This window comes from Petromyzon marinus, chromosome 10 (genome assembly GCF_048934315.1).
Source record: "Petromyzon marinus isolate PM22_M1 ecotype Great Lakes invasive population chromosome 10, UKy_Petmar_22M1.pri1.0, whole genome shotgun sequence".
Lineage (NCBI taxonomy): Eukaryota > Metazoa > Chordata > Hyperoartia > Petromyzontiformes > Petromyzontidae > Petromyzon > Petromyzon marinus.
The window spans coordinates 14,936,827-14,958,839 of NC_133676.1; the positions used below are offsets into that span (position 1 = coordinate 14,936,827).

The 22,013-nt window shown below is 40.5% G+C and overlaps 1 protein-coding gene across 6 annotated transcripts in view; it reads left to right on the forward strand.

Annotated features, from left to right (window-relative positions):
* Positions 1-21,020, forward strand: part of LOC116940845 (kinesin heavy chain-like) — a 35,392-nt gene extending 14,372 nt beyond the window's left edge. For 3 of the 6 annotated variants that reach the window (XM_032951100.2, XM_032951101.2, XM_032951103.2), the window contains 15 exons: positions 682-887; positions 1,307-1,375; positions 2,467-2,673; positions 3,675-3,818; positions 4,911-5,099; positions 5,296-5,413; positions 6,351-6,427; positions 7,566-7,675; positions 9,501-9,602; positions 10,049-10,109; positions 10,644-10,715; positions 11,514-11,618; positions 15,835-16,093; positions 17,353-17,501; positions 17,829-21,020. In XM_032951100.2, the coding sequence (XP_032806991.1) occupies positions 682-887; positions 1,307-1,375; positions 2,467-2,673; positions 3,675-3,818; positions 4,911-5,099; positions 5,296-5,413; positions 6,351-6,427; positions 7,566-7,675; positions 9,501-9,602; positions 10,049-10,109; positions 10,644-10,715; positions 11,514-11,618; positions 15,835-16,093; positions 17,353-17,501 (1,868 nt within the window). In that variant the 3' untranslated portion in view covers positions 17,829-21,020. Of the gene's footprint in view, positions 1-681; positions 888-1,306; positions 1,376-2,466; positions 2,674-3,674; positions 3,819-4,910; positions 5,100-5,295; positions 5,414-6,350; positions 6,428-7,565; positions 7,676-9,500; positions 9,603-10,048; positions 10,110-10,643; positions 10,716-11,513; positions 11,619-14,227; positions 14,249-15,834; positions 16,094-17,352; positions 17,502-17,828 lie in introns of all 6 variants that reach the window. The other 3 variants (XM_032951105.2, XM_032951106.2, XM_032951102.2) reach the window with 2 other exon arrangements.
* Positions 21,021-22,013: the final 993 nt, after the last annotated feature.

Sequence of the window (22,013 nt, forward strand, 5' to 3'; positions counted from 1 at the left end):
CATGTGGTTTATCTTAAGTGTGAAAGCAACTTATCCCTTCCTCAAGTACAAACAGTGTAGTACTTCGTCCTTTGTCCACTAAAATAGACATTTTAAATATGAAGCAATGCAAAAAATTTGATGTTGAAATTGAAAAATGCATTCTCCTTTAGTTCATAGTCACATACTATTTAGGTGGGTGTGAAATTTGAAGTAACCATTTTTCAAAGTGAACATATGCGATACAAAAAAAAATCGAAAAATAGCGTAAGCATAACACTTTTAACTCATCATGGCCAAAAGGCATTCAATGCATCTTCCTGCTCAAACAAGTATGGACTGGTGCTCAGCTTTGTTTGCGGCTCTGAGCCACTTGTCGGAAAATACATAGTCACTTGTGGAACCGTTTTCATGGTGAGAACCAATCTGACTTACCATCTAGTGGTGCTCCATTTTTTGATGCCAGAATGATGAGTTGAGTTCCCCCCCCCTTACCATCTAATTGCGAGTTTTGCACTCTGTGAGTTGAGCACTCAACCATAGTAGTTATTCCAAATTTTCTGAAATGGCTTTTCAAGTAAACATTTTGAGGTTGCTTTCACATGAGAGACATATGAGGAGTTGCTTGAGATACTGAGTCAACGCTGTGTTTGGTGAGTAGTTGCCCGCCTTGACGTACCTGTGCATGCGTGCGTGGGACAGGCGAGACGGTGCCGGATGACGAGCGCTTTGACATGAAGGACCGCCGTAGCCTGGAGGCTCCGTCTTCCGAGAGCTTAGTCTCCCTTCCCTCTATCGCCGCTTCCGTGTTGGACAGCATTGCCTTGCCCAGCAGCAAGATGTCTGCTGACGACAAAGTCAAGTACGACCAGGAGGTGGTCAAGCTCTACAAGCAGCTCGATGACAAGGTGCAGATGGAGTGGGGAAATTACGGCAGCAAGGGGTAGTATTAATAAACTCTTGATATCAACGTCAAAAGTCTGTTTTTATAGCCATATGCACCCATTGGTTGCCCTGAGACATAGCTGGAATTTCACATTACCATGATAAAGGTTGTTCTCACTGTTAGGATGATGACTTAGAATGATGACTGTTGTCAAAATGACCCATTTTCCATTCATGGATGACACCATAATTCCCGCTTTGCGGGAAATGACCCAAAATGAATAAGGAGTCTTTTTGACTCCCAACCTGCATATTAACTTGGGAATTGCATTTTGTGAATTGAGCACTCTAACCACAGCCAAAATAGGCTGGATCTTTGGTCATGTATAATTTCCAAATAATGTATGTTGTTGCTGACCTCGTTTTTGTTTTATCTTTTCAGGATGATGAGATCAACCAACAGAGTCAGCTGGCAGAAAAGCTCAAGCAGCAGATGCTGGATCAGGAAGAGGTTTGTGATGGATCCCTCCCTGTTGTTGAGATATGTCCCCATTGCCAGCAGAGCAGTGCACCACTATGTAAAGCTCGGCTCTCCCTACAAAATGCGAAACCACAGTGACCTGTCACATTGTCTTTTAGACTTTTTTCAATTGAGAAGCAGCAAACCCATTTATTTTTGTTATACCTTTTGGTAATGTTTGTTTAACATGTGTACAAAGTGTAAAATAATGGGTTCATGCATAATTCAGTTACTGCTCCTGGGGCAATTTTACTACTCAGTCATTTGTGGTAAAGTAGCTTAGTTACACTTGGCACATGCAAAAAACATGCCAATGCTGTATACTATATTAATTTTACGCTAAAACTACCATAACCTTGCACTGAAGAGCTTTCCATGTTCACACACTGGCAAACAATAGAATCAAATCTCATGTTACCTTCTTATGGTTGAGTAATATTCAGTGTTGCTTAAGGGCTTAAATCTATCCACATTGCCGAGTCAGTGCTTGTTGATACAAGCTGATGTGGGGAATGTGCTGTGCAGTGGGGTTTTACAAGTAGCTGAGAGAGCTTAACATAATTCACCTATATCTCAGCCTTGTGTTTAGACATGGGTCAGACGTTAAAATCACTCTTTATTTAAAACCAGACAGTGAGCAAGCCAGACATTGACTCATGCAAAACAGATACGAACAGTATTAACTGCATGCTAAATTAATTTGCTACTGCCATCTCGCATTACTGCATATTGACCTTGCCAGTCATACAGAGGATCTTAAAAAACATTGCATGATTGTTGTATCGAACTACATTAATGTAATTATGGCAACGATTAATTAACTCCTGGGGGAGAACATCTTGCAGAAGACAACGTGGATAATTAAAATAATTTGATCATATTGACAATGACACAGTACAAAGTGTAATTTTCTTCCCAATGATGTTGCAGATATATTAATCTCTCCATTACAAGAGGGTAGCATGCATACGTACTTTTGAACAGAAGTTGGAATTTTATCATCAAACACCCAGAATGTTTAGGCTCATTGGTGAGACTGCTGACCCCGCTGTGCTGCCTGTTCTCTTCACTTCTCTTTGCAGCTCCTGGCATCATCACGGCGGGATTATGAGTTTGTGCAGGAGGAATTGTCACGGCTGCAGACTGAGAATGAGGCAGCAAAGGAGGAGGTGAAGGAGGTGCTCCAAGCACTGGAGGAGCTTGCTGTCAACTATGACCAGAAGTCTCAAGAAGCAGAGGACAAGACCAAGGAGAATGAGACCATATCCGAAGAGCTGCAGCAGAAGACGGTGGGTGCTTGAAAAACGCACTGTGAAAAACCTGAGCTGTTGCCAATACTAAATCACCAATCGAGTGTTAACTGTTTCTCCACAATTAGCCACTACCCCAGTTCCTCCTGGTATGACATTGTATGTATGTTGAACTTCTTTCGCGCACCGTATGTAGCCAACTGTGCTAATTGTCGGTGCGCTAATTTGAGGTGCGGGGGAAGGACAACAAACTGTCGTGCAACAATTCCATTGTTTGCCATTGTAGGCCATCCATGATATCACAGATGAGTTCATCATCATCATTACACGCTTAGGGTTATAACAATGAGACACCTTTGCCAATATCAAGCTATTCAATAATAAAAAAGCTTTACCCATTTTGGTACCAGAATGGGTAAGGGATTTTTATCATTTTATCATTTCATTGCTTAGGGTTGTTTGCAGTTTTTTCTTGTTACAATTTATCATGATCACTGAAGTCCCATAATTATAACGATCAGAGCTAAACTGAAAAGGTTTTTGTCCTGAGTGCACCTGTAAGTTATACTTCAATGTATAGAACATATAGTAGTTTCCGTGTTGTGCAACAATTGCATTTTATTAAGTCTGTTATTTGATAACTTTTCAGCTGTTATATGACTGGGTATTTTACATCCTATTTATTGAGTGACTTAAAATAGACTTACTATTGGATGCCTCGCACATTGGTTGCTCTTGAGGTTTATTAAGTCATCATGTTGTCATGATAGAAATACGTTGATATATTTGCAGCTGAAAAGAATAACAAAACAAATAATTCCGGTTTAGTTCCAGTACAGGTCTGCCAAATGGAAATGGGCCAGTGCTTTTAATATGCCCCATTAAACCTGGAGGATTTTTTTAGGAAACACTGGTAAGCTGTGGTGCCATCAGATTCGTTGGTTGTTGTAACTTGTAAAATTGACAAGAATTAAACACCTTTTTGAAGAGTACTCTCATCTGCTTCTAAGCACTTTGTGCCATGTCACTTGGGCCCCTAGACGTTTCTGTCGAACAAGGAATCGGAGCTGCAGCGACTGCAGGAGGTGACGTCACATCAAAAGCGTCGCGTGGCCGAGATGTTGACGCTGCTCATGAAAGACCTGGGGGAGATGGGAACTGCCATCGGCAACAATGACATTAAGGTGAGACATTTTTTCTAATGTATTTTGCAAAAATCCTCGGCAACTTTGCCATATAAACAACTTTGAAACACTTCAATACAATGCATTTAATATTAATTAAAATGCATTCGTGTTATTTTTAAGTTATAATAGTTTTTACCTAATGCTACCAACGTGTATATCCCATCTTTTGTACAGTACCGGCTTGGTAAGGCTGCTGATGGGATGTGATAGCAACACAACGATTGGCTATGACGACGCCATGCAAACTACGGTTAGCCAAGCCTGCACGTGTCCCTCTGAGACACGCACCACTATGTGGAGCGTGCCACTGTGGGACGTCGTAGCGATGCGTGCTGGCTTGGCCCACGCACTTTGTATGCAGTTGTCTTCAAGAGACGTTGGCAAAGTTCCAAATGTATTCGGTTTTCCAACTAAAATTTAAATATACGAAAATTCATGAAACCAAGATGCTTTTTAGGGTTTAGCTTATGAATCGTTTATTTTTTTGAGCAAATGTGCAGTGTTTATTTTTCTTTTCACATTGACGTTTGTTATACAGGTGGAAAATATAGGATCCCTCACTCATAGATTGTGAGAAGATTACACGATTTGAGTGGGCACTGATTGTGTACATTGTTCTGATTTCTATATGATTTTGGCAACAATGTACATTAAATATAATTCATGGGAAGTCTATAGTGACTGCAGAATTTGAACCACTGGCTTAGGGCCACTGCCACCAGTGCAGATCAGTACTACCTCTTGTGAGCAATAATTAACATTTATTTATGAAGTCTGTAAAAAGATAACCTTCCACTTTGTAAGGGCAGACACCTTATATTTTAAAACAAACTGCTAGGGTTATTTTCCTAGCCAATATTAACATTTAACATTAATGATAATCATACATCGGCTACTGACACACACACCCACTCCATAAATGAGTGAAGTGTTGTACCTTTTATTGTCGTTGAAAATCATGTGGCTCACCTTTCTGACGTGTCTGACCCAAGGGAAAAGGGTTGACCAAATGCTTGTAGAAGGCCGGTTCTGCATATATTGTTGTGAATGCCTTTAGTTCAGCGCAGACTTATGGCTTTCCTCTTGCAGCCCCTGGAGCTGAGTGGCATGCCAGACGAGGAGTTCACTGTAGCTCGTCTCTACGTGAGCAAGCTCAAGTCCGAGGTAAAGACGCTGGTAAAGCGCACCAAAGTGCTGGAGAGCTCGCAGGGAGACACCAACAAGAAGATGGAGGAGAACGAGCATGAACTATCCTCCTGTCAGCTGCTCATCTCACAGGTAACCACACAGGCTATTCGCCAGCACCACTTTTATTGACAGCAGCACCACTGCCTATTAAACCTCCAGCAATGTGCCCGTAAATGTGAATTAACAAGTGAACTTCGTATAGCATAACGGACGTCACGATACAAAGAGGAATTTCATTTTGGAATGAGCCTAAAGCAGAGGATCGGCTGCATTTGGTTCCTTGCAGCACGAGGCAAAGATTAAGTCTCTGAGTGAGTACATCCACAACATGGAGCAGAAGAAGCGGCAACTGGAGGAGACGTTCGACAGTGTGAGCGAGGAGCTGGCAAAGTTGCGTGCACAGGGTGAGTTGCCTCCAGGCCCCTCCATATTCCAGTAGTGCCATCTTTTGCGGTTTGAGGACACAAATCATCTCTAAAATATATTTTTGTGATCATTATTCACATACAAATTTGCAATGTGTTTTTAAAGCTGTTTGTCCACAGAGGTACCCAACCAGCTTTCCTAAATTTGTATAATATTGGGGAGTGATATTGGGGAGTGATTAAAATGTTGAAAGATACTTGCCCAATGTGATTGCCTGGAGAACAAAGTTGTAAATGTTTATTCGACATGTAAACTCGGAGATGATGTTGTATGTGTCAGGTGTTCCTTATGATTATTATTATTAGACGGAGTGTTTATGTTTTAAACCCTGGAGCCTAGAATTCAAAATATATTTAATCACTTTCATCCCACGGTGTATAAAATGTAAAAGGATTGTGTGAGCCTTTGTAATGTAATTTAGTGCCATGACCAGGTTATCTCATTCCAAAGAGCAATTATCTCGCAAGGTGGTGAGGTCATTCCAGGGTCAGGGTGACTAGGCCAATTGGCATTTGATTACCAGTAAAATGCACACTGTCAGTTGGGAAGTGACCAGTGGTTCTGCTGCAGATTGATCCTGGCTGTACAAATATGGAAATTCCGCCATGTTCTTCTTCCACTAATTACTACTGCCCATTACTAAAACGTCTATGGGGACACATTTTGATATAGTTCTAACTCGCTAATACATTGTTGTATGCTTTTCTTAGTGAAACGTTGTAACAGTCGTAGTGCATTTTATCTTAAGAGCCAGCGTACTCCTTTGCTGTATACCATACATAACCGGTGAGTCTCTTATGAATATAATTAATCTGGGAGAATCCCAGGTTACTGGTGTATATGTGTGTATAGGTGCTGATGAAATTGTGTTGTGCGTATAAATTGACCCGTATGCTGTGTTATTTCCTTGCACAGAGAAAATGCACGAAATGAGTTTAGAGGACAAAGAGAAGGAACATCTCGACAAGCTGCAAAATGCCAATGAAATGCAGGCAAGTCTTTTGTGGTTTGAAGGTGCCTTCTCAATCATGCTGTTTTATTTTTCGATGCATACAAACCGTTATGCAGCATATCTAAAGCAAATGTTCAATTTTATTGCGAGTCTTATAAACGATCGATTGTATTTCAGTAAAATGTTGGTTCACTTACACGTGGCTGAGTAGCACCGTGATAAAGTTCACATCTGTTGTGAACTTAAGTATTTGTCCTGTCCCGACTCAAGTTTTCATCCTTTCTCGGTCAATGAGTACCCGTTTATGATACATTCAAATCAGTTTTTCTACAAAGGGTTATGGCCCTCTGCTTAAATCTGCTTTACTGCCACTAACTGAAATGAGTACCACCCAACTGTTCTTTTAACAATCTTCTTGGTTTTACTAAATGTTAGCCATATGCACTAGACCTGGGTAGTTATCACACTTCCTTGCCTGGATTGTTATTCCTTTCTGGGATTATAATGTCTAGTGAGCTTGTGGGGACTGCGATTGTGGTGGGGGCTGGGCTGTATGAATCCCAGCAGGGGAATCGGGGTATAAGGTAGGGCCCATGGGGCCTGCATAGCATAGTGGAGGCCAGCCTAGGCACAGTCCTTACCCGTGCCCATGTACTTCTGGGATGCATGGAGCAGCTAATTTTATAGCCAATGCTATTTATACATGCAGCTGCCCCATGTATGTGCAAGTCTTTGAAGTGAGTTACTCCTTGTATAGTCTAGGCCAGCCAGGCACCACGGTCTCCTCCCTTCTTGTCTTACCGCACGCCAGAATTGAGGTGGGATTGGTCCTTTTCTTTTCTCATTTGCCATTGACCATATATATTTACCAGCTGGCTGATTTTAACGTTGCAATTGCCCATAGAATAATCATGAATTCTGCAGGTGTTATCCAGAGTGGGATCGTATATATCGAATATGATTCCCGTTCTAATGCACGTACATTTTGGGCAGATTCTATTTGTAACTTTTTTCATGGATTCAATGTAGCAATGGAACAGCCGTGTGCTGATTCACAAAATTGAGAACCTGAACCAGTTTCGTAATCTTTACCAACACTATTTTTCATTTATGCCTACATTGATAGCACTGAGCTGAAGAATTCACAAACATGTATTTCCTTCTGTACCGATGTTTAGAAGGAGCTGGAGCAGCAGATGTCTGTACACCGCGAGGCTCACCAGAAGCAGCTCTCACGCCTGCGGGATGAGATCGATGACAAGCAGAAGGTCATTGATGAACTCAAAGAGTGAGCAATCCCATGCAACCATCCCTACATTTCACTCCACTTGTTTGAGCAGAGGATGTTTTCTGGTGCCAGCAGGACTCTGTGAGCAGACATACCATGCTAAGCTCCATCAGTTTTACCCTGCTCCAGTAATTCCAGTGGAATTATGGCAGTTGTGTGAAAGTTACGGTTGTTTGTTGCACTGGTATATACTTATCATTTGCTGTTATGGAACAGCACCAAGGAAAGCATTACAAGCTTGTCTCACAAAACGGCTTCTGACATTTCTCCCACGACTTTTTAGGATCCTAGACAAAAAAAAATAATTCCTTTGGGTTGTTAGAGCCTAAGACAGGGTTCGGCAGCCCGCGGCTCAGGAGCCACGTGTGGTTCTTCAAGGACCTCGTATTCGCAGGCATTGCAGCTCTTGAAATATTGAGTTTTTTATCGAATAAAAAAAAATGTCTCGTTATTTTGGTTGCGGACCCCTGGCCAAAGGCATTTACAATGTCATAAGAACCTTCAATAAGGTCCGGTTTGATCGGGTCAATGTGCAGTGACCCACAGTTCTTAAAAACACTTATTGTGAATGTATTTTCTTTGTTTTCTAAAAGTAGTTATTGAACTTCTTCTGCACCATATGTAGCCAGCCGTACATACTATTACCATTTGTAGTGTTTGCATGTGCACGTGCAGGCTCTGCTCGGTCCATCTCATGCCGATCACCCTGCGAACCAACGTTGTGGTGCTGTCCTATGACAGTAAAACCACAAACTTTCAATATAAATTTTGTAATAATGACATGTACTCTAGTATGAATATATTATCCCGCAATGCATTTATATAGATCTCCCTGCAGGAGAAACAAATCATGGTTTAGTTTTACCTTGTGTGGAAATGTGTAATGTTTTTTGTCCTTATTGTTGGTTTTGGCTGGGTATTTACATGATGGCATGCCGAGATCTGGAATATTATAGAAGAGTAGGTTATGGATTAGTGGAAAGAGCTATGCACATTTGTCTGAACCATCGGACATCTATTTTCAGTGTTGTCGGCAAGCTAATGAGCCTTGAAACCTGCCTTTTAATTAAACCCCGAAGGGTCATCTTTGTTATGTGAGGACAGATTGATATTGACATATGTAAGGTCACAGAAATAGCTTTTTCGGATTCCTGGAATTGCCTATGATTGTATTGGTGACCAAGTGGAGTGCGCAAACACTCATGACTCTACATGAATCACCATAGCTTGGCGTGAACGAATGTTACCTCCCCTATGTAAGTCATGTCCCCTATTTTACACTCCAATTTTAATCAATAATGCAATGCAAATCAATGCATACTGATTAAACTCACGTTTGTTTTGGTACGTTTGGTAACTGGAAGGTTGCATGGTTATGAATAAATGTTAGTGATGCATAAAAATTGGGAGGAAAATAATCTGCTGAACAGACCAGGGACTGTACATTTAGCAACAAATAAGGATAGTGGATTTTTAAGAATGGTATATATTTATATTTTACCATAAACCCAAGCACAATTGGAACTGAAACTTACGTTTTATGACCAGTGTAATGTGTAAACATAATGACAGCACTGCGACTAATAGTTGACTTAAATTGATCAAAGTTGCATTGCAATGCTGATTTGTCTTAAAATATGCTCTAAGGGAGCCACATTGGCACTGGACAAATGACCAGTGCCGGATTAAACAATTGCAAATACATTGGCACAATGACGGCAATTGTGGAATTTAGCCTGAAACTGGAATGAGTACTGCCTTGAATGAAACGCTGTGCATTGGTGTGTAAGGAGACCACTGACCTACATGTGCTTTGCATTTGCAGCACCAACCAGCGCTACATGTTGGAGCAGGAGCGCCTGGGTAAAGACTACGATCGGCTCAAAGCTGACGAACAGGAGAAGAGCCGCAAGCTGCACGAACTCACGTGAGTGAAACCATCCATCGTGCCACCGTACCCCTCGCGGCATAGTGTATGGGAGTCATAAACAGGGCCCTATTAACCCCCCATTGGCAATCTGCCCGTGAAAGGCGGCAGTGGATATAATTTGATTTTGAAATGATTTGGTTTGTTTTATGCATCCTTATCATGTCTTTCTACCCACAAGTCAGATCACTCTATATTGAACCAGCATTGTTTACATATTTGTCGGTAGTGTGCCTGGTCCTAGGCACCATAATCTGCTGCTGAACATGAAGTATCTGTACAAGTAGTGCTTATCGAAGTTCTGTTATATGAACAGCGACATTTCGGGAAACGTCTTTTCTTCATAGCACATGATGAGGGACCATTGGCTGAAAAGTCAGCCAATGCTTTGCCACCAAAATATTTGTTTATGTCAATCAGCTGTTCAAACTTTTTCATCTGTACAGGATCATGCACGACCGACGTGAGCAAGCCAAGCAGGACCTAAAAGGCCTGGAGGAGACAGTGGTATGTGGTGCTCTGTAATTATCAAGTGGTTTGATAAAAGTTGCAATATGTTTGCCATAATATGCTTTTACTGTGTGACGTCATAGCTAGCTAAGATGTGACAGTGATGCGTGCCGGTTTGGTTGATGCAACTTGCATGGCATTGTCTTTGAGAGTTTTAGTTTTGTATTGCTTATATATTCACAATTCCAAACACATGAAAATCTATTGAACCAATACATTTATTAGACTTTAGCTTATTGATAAAAGGTAAACTTATAATTTATTTGGTTAAGGAATTCTGCTATGTAATTTCATTTCGGATGAAAGTGTTTTCCATATCAAGTATGAAAATACAGATTCCCCACACATGTTGTCATGATACGTCACTGCACGCGTTTTTTTATATATATATCCCTTGTCACCGAACTTTATAATAATCCATAATAATGAATATTAACCGTAAGCTTCATGCAATGATAATGATCTCTGAAAGTAAGACATCAGGTGGCATCACTGCGACGCCATATATAATTATTTTGTGTGTGTTCCCAGGCCAAGGAACTGCAGACCTTGCACAACCTGCGGAAGCTGTTTGTTATGGACCTTGCAACCAGGGTCAAGCGGGTGAGTTGCATAAAGCAGTACACGCTGCGAGTTGAGAGTCCACTGTAAAATGTTACAAGTCCTATGTAAATTTAGTTTTTTTATATAGCACAGATTACCTTGCATTCCAGAGATTGTAATGAAATACCATTTGTATTATGTCTGTACTTTTTATGTTCCACCCAATCTAATTGTGTACATTTTTTCCATAGTGATAGTTCTATACCTATTTTTTATTCATCAACAGTTGTCCTGTATATAATCTTGTCATGACCATAGGAATGTGGTATTTTAATTTGTTGGTTTTCAAATGCAGATGCAAATTTTGAGCTTGGAGATAATTCATACTTGTTTTAGATATAACCCAAATTGAATGGTTTATTTCGGTCTCAAACAGTTGAAAAAATCGAAACCCAGTAAACTGGCACTGGGAACCTGTGGACTGGGAAGCACGATTTATAAAATAGGAAAGGAAATATAACCATTGAACAACGTCTACATGTCTCATTTGTTTAATGGCAGAGCACCACACAAGCCAAAATGAAAGGTTTAAACTGTTTTCTGTACAGTTGAATCGTTTTATTTCTCTGAGAGTGAACACAACTGTTTGCCTTACAAATTATAATCATTCTTGAGAGTGGCAGATCTCCTTTACGATGCTCTGGCAAAAAAAAGGACCAGCTTGGCATGTGTTAATGCAGTGTGTGAATCCTTTGAAAGGAAAGATTTGGTACATCCAGGGTTGTGGTCATTAATATAATGAATTACACCCACAGTAACTACTCATGTTTTGTGACTGGAGTTGTTGTTCATTTTCAGAATGCTGACATTGATGTGGATGATGCTGGGGGAAGTGCTGCACAGAAGCAGAAGATCTCTTTTCTAGAAAACAACCTAGACCAACTCACCAAAGTGCACAAGCAGGTAAGGCTTTACTTTGGTGTACGATTTGCCATTTGGCCCTATGGTAAATTTTAAGAAATCCTTGCCAGCAATAATCACTCGCAGAACATAGACCATGAGCAACTATATCAACTTGGCGGACAGCAGAACGGACTGAGTCATTCCTCTATGTTGCCCACTCAGTCAATCGGTCAATACAAAATATCTTTCACGTGGGCAATATATGGAGGTGAAACATATAATTCTATGGTTCTTTTGGTAAAGTCACGTAGATAGAAAAAATTATAATTAAAAATAAAGTGATTTAAAATATCACGACATTTCGATTGCAACACAAGCGGTCGTTATCAGGGACAGGGAGGTTATCCTCTGAGGGTAAGCTGTTTATAAAGGTTTAGAGATGGGCGGGGCAGCTAATGTTAATGTAGGAGAGAGCTCCGACACCGGCAGTAGGTCTACACCAATAAAAGCTGTTTATAAAGGTTCAGAGATGGGCATTAACATTAGCTGCCCACCCATCTCTAAACCTTTATAAACAGTTGCCCTCAGAGGCTAACCTCCCTGTTCCTCATGACAACCGGTTGTTTTGTGATCGAAACATCGTGATATTTTTAATCACTTTATTTTATTTTCGTATTATTTTTTCTATGTACGTGACTTTACGGAAATAACCATAGAATATGAATTCCTGCAGTCACGAAAGTTTTAAGTCAAAGTTAAACATCTTGTTTGAAAGGGTTTAAGCTTAGCTTACCAGAAAATTAGAAAAATGAAAAGGCTTGTTCTATCACCTCTCCAGATTTCACTCGTGTACTGACTGGAAGCCGCCATCTCTCAAATGTAGAGAACTTGAAGTCAGGCAGCCATGTGATCTCTGTAATATGATTGGAAGTTGCTGTCCCTGTTGCCCCATACGTGGAGCTGTGGTCAGATTTGTTCAGATACAAATAACTATATAGGTCCATACGGAAAGGCTTTGACAACTTGCTGGTGATAATTGTCAATGACCCTGACTCAAAAATTCCCCTTTGGATCGCGACATTTAACGTCTCACTTAGGCGGAGATATCGGAGAATAAAGTCAATAATATGCAACCTTCTTAAACTCTGCAGTGGTCATTTAAGGCTTTATATTTAAGTGTCTTTTTAAGTTAAAATAGACGTTTTTAACCATGGTAGCCCATCATCCACTATTCCTCGGAAAATTTGATAAGGCATCAGTTTATGGAACTGCAGGTAAATCTTACTTGGCATATAATATTAAATGTTTTGCAGACTGGAATGTCAGTAACACCAAGCTGGGAGGGTTTGTTCGGCTTTTCTTTGTAAAAGTGGGTAAATGTACTGTGAGTTGTCTTTTAGCAGAGTTTGTTATGTTGAGTCTTAAATGCCGTTGGCCAAACTGCAGCTTATAGCACAAAGGTTGCCAAGTATGTTTAATTAGTTCCTATTCGAAAATGCAGGTGCTAAAGAGTACACTAAAGTGTGCATTAATCGTCTTGCCATTCAACCCCAATATTTGCCCTTTTGAGACACATGAAACTGCTGTGCAAAAGTCTGCAGTTACACATATAGCTGCTGCAGATGGCAGTGTTTGCATTATTCTAAGGTTGTGCAAGTTACCTTGGTGTTAGACAGACCAAGGTGGAATTGCATTTCACTCGGGGAATTAATAACAACTGGCCAACAAGGGCACTTCACAGATGGTGCAAAACTAATGAAATTTCAAATGTCAATCCCAGCCATAGTAAACATCAAGCTGTGACCTCTCTTTGTAATCTCGCTTGGCTTTTGAAAGAAGCTGTGCACTTAAAGGTTCCATTGCAGCATAATGAAACTATTCCTGGCCATTTCTTTTATTATGTACTTTAAAGAATAAACTTGAGCCGAGGCTTTAAATACATTGTAATACATTTTATAGTGGTTATTTTTCCACCCAAACGTTTCATGTTATACAAGGTGTTTTGGAAATCTGGAGAATGAACCTTGGAAATGATGTGGCTTTCTCCTATATTGTTGATAACAGAGTGGCCATTGGTGTTCATGTTGATTTGATGTAAATGTCAAATTCAACATAGTGAGGGGCATGTCTTGTATTTTTTCTCATATTCTTACTATTCAGTGGCCATTAAAATGCATCCCACCAACTTTCCATTGCTGATAAAACAGTGGCTGTTTCAAAAGGCATACAGTCTGACTCTTTTGGGAAACCCATGGAAATTGTAAAATATTGTTGTTTTCATTATAATGGCTACATTATTCCTGACCAGCACACAGTATTACATATTTTAAGATGACCACAAGGAATATATATTCAAATAGAATATTTAATTATATCATTTTGGGTTTTGAGGTTGTTTACCAACAAAGCTGTCTCAGCATGGCATTTATTATATCCAACTAGCTTAAACCATGCTTCGGATTAACATTTATCCATGGAAAATATTCATAGTATCTTTTGTTTGGAATGAACTCAATTTCCGAACTGCTAGATGCGCTATTATTGACTGCTTTTTTTTTCTATTTAGCTTTTGACAGCACATTCATCAGTTTCTAGAGTGGGGAATTACCCTCTCCATCATATATCTGCGCGTTTTCAATGTTATTCTCTACGATCCCCACGTGCATCAGATGTCATTATGGCGTAACAAGGTAGAGTCTTCAGTGGTGTGCCCTTTTCACGGAACCTGCTTGGGCGCATGCCATGCAGTCTCTCGCCATCCATTGCCAGCATGGCTCTCCAGCCTCTGTCATGTTGATGGTTTAAAAGGTGCAACAGGGTTCACGCCAGCCATGAGTTTAGCAGTGGATATCTGACGTTATGGAGCAGGACCTTTCCTAGTAAATTTCAGACGGAGTACTCAAAACGTTGATGTGGTGGTGTGACTGAACAACACAGTTTTTGGTCTCAGCTTTGCACGTAAACTAGAATGTTATTTTTGTTTGGATTAAAAACAGATGTGCGAAGGTGCCTTTTTTCTCAAAATGCTTATGGCGTGAAAACTGGTGCAGGTTTAAATCACTTGTGTTGAGGGCATGCATGGGTTTGTTGAAGTCTTTGTTTTATGATGATGGGCTGCGTGAATAACAATTTGGTGAAATATATCCTCACATTTTAGAGTTCCTCGTGATTTGTAACATTGTATCTTGATTTGAAGACAGTATTTCAGAGTTATGTTTTGTCAGGTAGTTTTTGGGTAGATTTCTGTCACTGCTTCCAGAGTTCTTTCGCATTTAAGAGTTACATCTGTGTAGTGTGTTTTCATCATTTAGAATCAAAACATAAAAATGTAATGCAAATGAGGATGTCCCATTAAATTAACATTACATTCCTAGATTTTTAATGGGCATTTTGTTCTGTATTCACCAATTCGACATTCACAAATGACTTAGAAATGTGGTGTTTCATTGAGAATATAGTTTAATATTAATTATTTATTCATCAATCAGTGAGCAACCCTGTACTCATAGCTGGTGGCTTAAACGTAGAATTTGAACCTTTTGCATAGCAACCATCGCCCCCTACTGGTACATTTTGGCAGGACCCTCGTGAAGAAAGAGTCATGCTGCAGCTTTTTTGTGTAAACGAGCATGATAATAATCTCCTAAAGAAGCGGAACAGTTATATGATGTTAATCTTTATCTTTGTGAACAGCCTGGCCACTTAACAGGTTAAGTTAGAAACATCCACAACAGTATAATCCACATTTGTTTAATATTCCTGTAGTTTCCGAGTAACTCGTTTAGTCTCTAGTGCCATATCAATGGATGTGGCTTTAACTTTAATTTCTCACGGCTAATTCTCGTTTTCAGGCAGTGTTTTGGGTACTGACGACGCTTGAGCAGTTAGTGCGATCTTCTTTGGTTCTTTCGGCAAAGTCACGTAGAATGAGAATAAAATAATAAATTGATAAAATAAAATAACACAATAAAATTCTCACGACGTTTTGGCCACAACACAAGCGGCCTTCATCAGGTGAAGGGACGAGACTGTCTGGTAGGACAGCGCTGGAGTGAAAAAGCCACGCTCTGACCGCGACCTTTAAGCTGTGTGAGAAGAAACAGAGCGCTTTGACAAAGGAATTAGCATAGAATTTAGCATTGAAATAGCTGAGTGATTAGCTTGTGACTGGTCACAGAAATGGCTATGTTAAAGTCAAAGCATACACATCCAGTTAGTGCGAGTGTTGCTGGCAACATCTATCTCGCAAAGTTCGCCCGCCACCTGACCATGCCAGGCCACCTTCCACCCCCTGCCCGTTCCATCCTCTGTTCCCCAGCTGGTGCGCGACAACGCCGATCTGCGCTGCGAGCTGCCAAAGCTTGAGAAGCGCTTGCGCGCCACAGCGGAGCGCGTCAAGGCTCTCGAGACGGCGCTCAAGGAGGCCAAGGAGAATGCCATGAAGGATCGCCGGCGCTACCAGAACGAGGTCGACCGCATCAAGGAGGCCGTGCGCAACCGCAACAACGTCCGCCGTGGACACACCCCGCAGATTGGTGCGTACGTCCCACGTGCGTGGGGGAAACTAAGTGTCATGCTTTTGTTTTGCCGCTGTCTTTACCCGTCCGTGTCTTTTGCACTTTCACAAGTGTTTTTTTTTTTTCTTCCCACCCCTGCTCTCTCTGTACCTTTAAAGTCAATATTCAGAATGTGCAGTGAGTGTGCCGCAGTGTCATATTTTCCCGCTCAGTCAGTCATGAAAATATTCGTCATTTGTTTTATTTCGGTCACTGACGACTGTGGGGTGGATTAAAATAATCGAGCACGACGATGACTAACCACCAAAGAACCGAAGCGTGACTTTGACGAGACGAATTTAACTGGTCGGAATGAAGGGTGTTGAATGCACATCATGGTGGTGGTGGGGGAAAGGGGGTTAGTTGGTGGGAGATGGGGGGAGGAACCAACGTATCATGAACCATGGGACAACTTGAGTCCAGTGCCATAGAAAAAACTACTTCAGTTACATATTTGCAGAGAAGAGATTACATTTGAATAACAGTGGTTATAACATATTTTTACTGTCCATAGAAACAAATATTGGCTTATTTATATATTTTATATTGCAAAGACGCATACTGTGCGCTTTCGGTTTGACAAAAATAGGTAAATTGCCGAATGGAAAAGCTAATTGAACCTGTTTTCATAACCTTAAATGGCTGCATTGTGCTCTTTTACCCCCTTATGACAACTAAGTTACACTTTGTATCTGTAACAATGTTGAGCTTCACCCATTTCTGAAGTAGTGATATTGTGATGGTTTTAAATTAAAATATGTAGGAGTAGGATGCTGTGAACTGAAGGAATATACAATGAGAGTAAGGAAAATCAGTAAAAAGTGCACACTGATACATTATACAGGGTAATTCTGCAGAAGGTAAATGAAAAAATAAATTAACTCTTTCATTGTAGAACTGACCTTACATTTTAGGGACTAAAACTTGACAATGATCAAGACTAACTCATCCAACATTTAATATCTAAGAGTGGATTCCATTTTTTATTGCTTTCTGTGATGATTCTAATTTAAATCCACAGACCAAGACTTGACTAAAGTTCCGCATGTTGTTGTTCAGCCTAAGACTTTAAAATACAACTAATTCCGGGAGGGTGTGAAGGTGGGGACAGTGGTCTTTGATTGTGAGGTGGGTGCCATACCAAACCAGGTTGAGAACCACTGGCAATGCTGACTGCCACGAACGCTGCTGGTCTGTGAACCCATGTGTTGTTTAGTAACGGTCTGTGGTTCTTTCAGCCAAGCCAATCCGCCCTGGGCAGCAGTCGGTGTCGTCTCCGACCCACCAGACAGCCATCCGGGGAGGTGGAGGGCCTGCCTTTCCTATTAATCAGCCCGTGGGTATCCGAGGAGGTGGACAGTCTTCTGCCCGTCAAGAGAATGCATAAGTATGTCACTCGTATCTTCTGTATTTTGTCTCTTGTAGCCCAATAATAACCTAGGGGGACCAACTCCTACTGCTGCTCAAGACCTGCTTATATCGTGAGGCATCCTGGTGTCAACAAATTATACGGGGGGCTTAAATAACTCTTCCACATATTTACATGCACCATCCCTCACAATCTCAACTTTGAATGTAACCCAGCATTTTAGACAATTAACTTCAAACCACCAATGCAATTAAAGCTACAGTAATGGTGTATTCCACATGGTAGTAATGTTTTGTCATGCATGTTGTCTAATCTCTATGCTTTGTGCGTGTTTCTATTGTGCAGTGTGTTCCCAAGGAAGTGCTACTGAATATTTGGGGCTTGAAAAGCTGTATGCATTGAGACTACACTACCATTCCTCGGGAGTTTAGGGCAGATGTGTTTTTCAACTCTGAAGTGTGCCTGTTTTTTTTGTTATAGCGCGCCAATTATGTGCCCAAACTCAACAGGTAGAATTTGGCTCAGTCCAGTTAATCTTTGTAAAATAGTCCCCCGGCTCTGTGTAGCCAAGATACTTTCTTGTCAATGAACTGAGTTTCTAGATTTTTCAACGGTTCTCCTGTGCGTGGTTTATTTTAAAATTCTTTCATTTGTATAGATTTTCCTCATGTTTTCTTTTGGTTTGTGAATGTGTGGAAGTTTGTGGAAACATATGATGCTTCAAACTCACTTTTGGCCTCCCAAAATGGCATATTTTGGGATTGGCTAAGCTCACTGTTGCTGTATAGCATGCAGGCTGCATTTTAAAGCACATACATACACTATCGCCACTATTAATAAAACTCGTTTAAACGATTATAATGTAATACTTAATTCTTAATGTATGTGTTAATTCCCTCAGTTGTAAAGGTGCAAACTTGAAACGGGCCATTTAAAATAACTAAAGAAACAACATCACTTAATACATGATGGTTACTATATAAGCTAAATATAGTACATTTAATGTGTATATGCGTATATTTATAATTACAAACACGAATGCTTTACATTTTGTCAATTAAAACAACAAAGTGCAACAAGATCTGCTCTTTGGCGACCTGCATTTAAATCACTTTAAATAAATTCCTAACCAATGGTTATGTCTTTCATACAATAATAATTAAAAATAACGGGTTTTTTTACCATGCCGAGACAGGAAGATATATCCACGTTTTGGTTGACTGGCTGTCTTGGGGAAAATATTGAGTTTTACAGAGAGGGTTTATCTTGGTAGGAGAAGTTTTGGTCCTGGGTGGTTGGCGTCAGATAAGACGACTGGGGTCCGATGACTCTTCAGCATTGATTATTTTTGGTATGCATTCAAGAAGGTCATATGCAGAGTGACTGATTTGTAATGTCTTCACTTTGGACATCCTTGTCGCGAGCCAAATGTGATTGATTAAACAGAATTAGTAATCCTTTTAAAGACTACAAAGCCTGCATTGCAAGTATACCCTGTCTTCTTACGTGCTTGCATGGGGCTGTGGAATGCTAATTATTGAAAAAAAATCGGATAAGTATACTTACATGGGTCATGATACCAGACACATGTATGACTGCAGCACGCGTTTAACACCCATGAAAAGATTGATTATTGGTTTACACGAAACCTCTGTTCTTTAAAGCCATAAACTATTCAGCTCGCGGAGGTCCAGTCTTGCATTGAGATCCCAATGCTTCTAGTTTCTGAGCCTCAATGAGTCTTGCCTCTGCATTCAGTCACTTTCGTCTGCCAAGCCACAGTAACTTATAGAATACGTTTTAATAAAAATTCACCCCAGTGAGTACCATTTGACACCACTCAACCTCGCCGAACAAAATGAAGACTTTCTGCAAGCTTCATTCCTGAAGAAGGCACATGTCAATATTTTCCTGTGACGGTGTTAAAATCTGTTATTTTTATTTAGTGTTATATGTATAAGTTTACTGAAGAAGCAACGTCAACCTATGTATTCATGCTCATATATTGCTCTTGCTTCAGATGCAGCCATTGGCTGCTGGCCCAGATGTGTATCACTGAGCTTTAGCATTTTTATCACCCCAAAGATAATAGAATGAACTAACTGGCACATACGGGTGGCATTTTAGCTTTCTCTACTCTGGTTCTCAAAACATTATTTGCACCCTTTTCTCAATGATATATGTTCATGAAAACTTATCAACATACTCTTCGAGTGTGCGTTGTGTAATTGACATCTAAGTGGACATTTAATAAGCATGGGAAAACTTGCAACGACACAAGGAATGACACTTGAGAACTACTGAGTTGCATAAAACCTCTTGTTAATATTTTGTATAAATATGGGAAACGGTGTAAATCTTCATGAGTGATGATTATTTCTAATGCCTAACCTGTGCAGGTGCAAAGGTACTCATTCTGCTGCCAAATTTGGTTCAGTACTCAACACTCCACTCGCTCTCCTGAACATGTATGCACTGACAATTTTACAAACCTATTTGGGCTGGAAATTGTTGAAGTTGGATTGCACATGGCTGCACTTGCCAATGTAGCAGTTGTGTTCTATTTTCCATGACCCAATTTCTAAAGCGACACCTGCAAGTCTTGGGAGTTGTTGCCCATGGCCAGGCATCGACGTATGTGCTGATAACTGTCTATTATCCACTTGGTGGCCCCCAGTCGTGTCCTCCATCAGTTGATTGGTCAAGAGCTGTGTGTGGAACAGGATGATTGTAGATGACGGCTTAAGTGTGCCTGCATTTTGGCAAGTTTATATTTCTGTAACCCATCGTGGCTTATGTTGATTTACAGTATGCGTTATGAAGCAGCAAGGTGTGCCAATAGCACTAGGTCTTAATACACTTATTTCAGAGCGAAACATACCATTTTGGCTTGTGCATGTTTTTGTTTATTAAGATGCGTTTAACTTTACACTTTTTGGTTTGCTAATTTAGTCACTGAAATTCAAGCTACTCGTTAACAATAAGTACTTTTCTGGCCAGTAGTGCCCATTCATGATGTAACTGATCCCATCAGAATGGTTTGCAGTGACTGAAGTCAATGTCTCGTTCCCCATGTTAATGAGCTTGTGTACATTTCATTTGTTTAGTATTTTTTGAGATGAAGTATATATGTTAAGATTAAGAAAACAACTTTCGAATCCGGTTAAAGGTTTCACTCTTGACATGTCACGGGGTTTTCATGTTGATCAGTTAGCAAGACGAGGATTGCACAGTCATAGGCCACCTGGAATAATTGAGTCATAGGCCACCTGGAATAATTGAAAACGTATCGGGTGAGTGCACTCGCGCACTCTTCCCAGAGCAAGATTGTGGGTCAAAACACTCCTGTGTAGCTGCATAATTGAAAATCTGACAATCCGTATGCCTGCCATAGAGATCATTACGATGATTTACATTGTATGGCCTGTTGGACGATGCATGTGCTCGGAATGAAAGTGCTCTGAACATGCCTCCATGCGACTGCTGACAGCTGTAAACACTTGCGTTTCTGGAACTTGAATAAAGGTGATCGATATATGATTTTGTGGCTTACTTTTCTCTCCCACTGTGTTAAGGGTTACCAAGTCAGTCTCTTCCTCGGTGAAATGAAAAGGGGAGTACTTCCATCAGTTGTAGGTGGAAATTCCACATTCCTTTATTGTGGACCAGTGATGCCGTTGATCAGTGATTTAAATCTCGATTTATTTTGCATATAACTTATTTAAAAGGCATTTTTTGGAATCCAATTAAACAGGGAACTGCATAAATACTGGACAAGTGACTTATACTTGTGTATGTTGGCATTTAATTATCAAACAAACTCGTCCTGTGACCAAATCACCCGGAGCAATATTTTAAGATTCTAGATTCGAAGCTTTCGTGACTGCAAGAATTCATACTCTTTGGTTTTATTCGGTAAAGTCACGTAGGTAAAAAAAAACAAAATAAAATTTTTTTAAAAAAATCACAAAATAATTGTTTATTTTATGTTTTCAATTGTTTTTTTTACCTATGTGACTTTACCGAATAAAACAAAAGAGTATAATATTTTAAGATGTTTGGAGCTCAGCAAAGGTTGAGCGTGGACAAGTGATTGGGTTGGGTGACCACCGTAGCGTAACAGGTCTTATCGACTCGGGAGCTTCGAGGTGAGAAGCATTTATTAGGTATAACCCATTGAGCCATGCGGCTATTGACTCGGGTGCAACCGCAACAAAAACATGAACAGGAAACATCTTAAAGTGACTACACGCAACAGAAAAATCCTGTAAAAAAACTGCAAAGCAGAGGGCAATGCAGCAACATGAAAATGAGGGTTTGGTCAAATTCCCACCCACGGCGTGCGTGGCACTCATCCAGCAGTGACATGACCCAATTGCTGAAAATGTGTGAGACGTGTAAAATGACGTCATGGCACGATAGCCACTGCCATCGCTGTGCAGTTAGTTGAGTAAGTGACGTCATCCCAGTCGTATATAGATTACGTGACGCGTTATCAGTTGCTGCGCGAAGCCGGCGACAGTGTAAGAT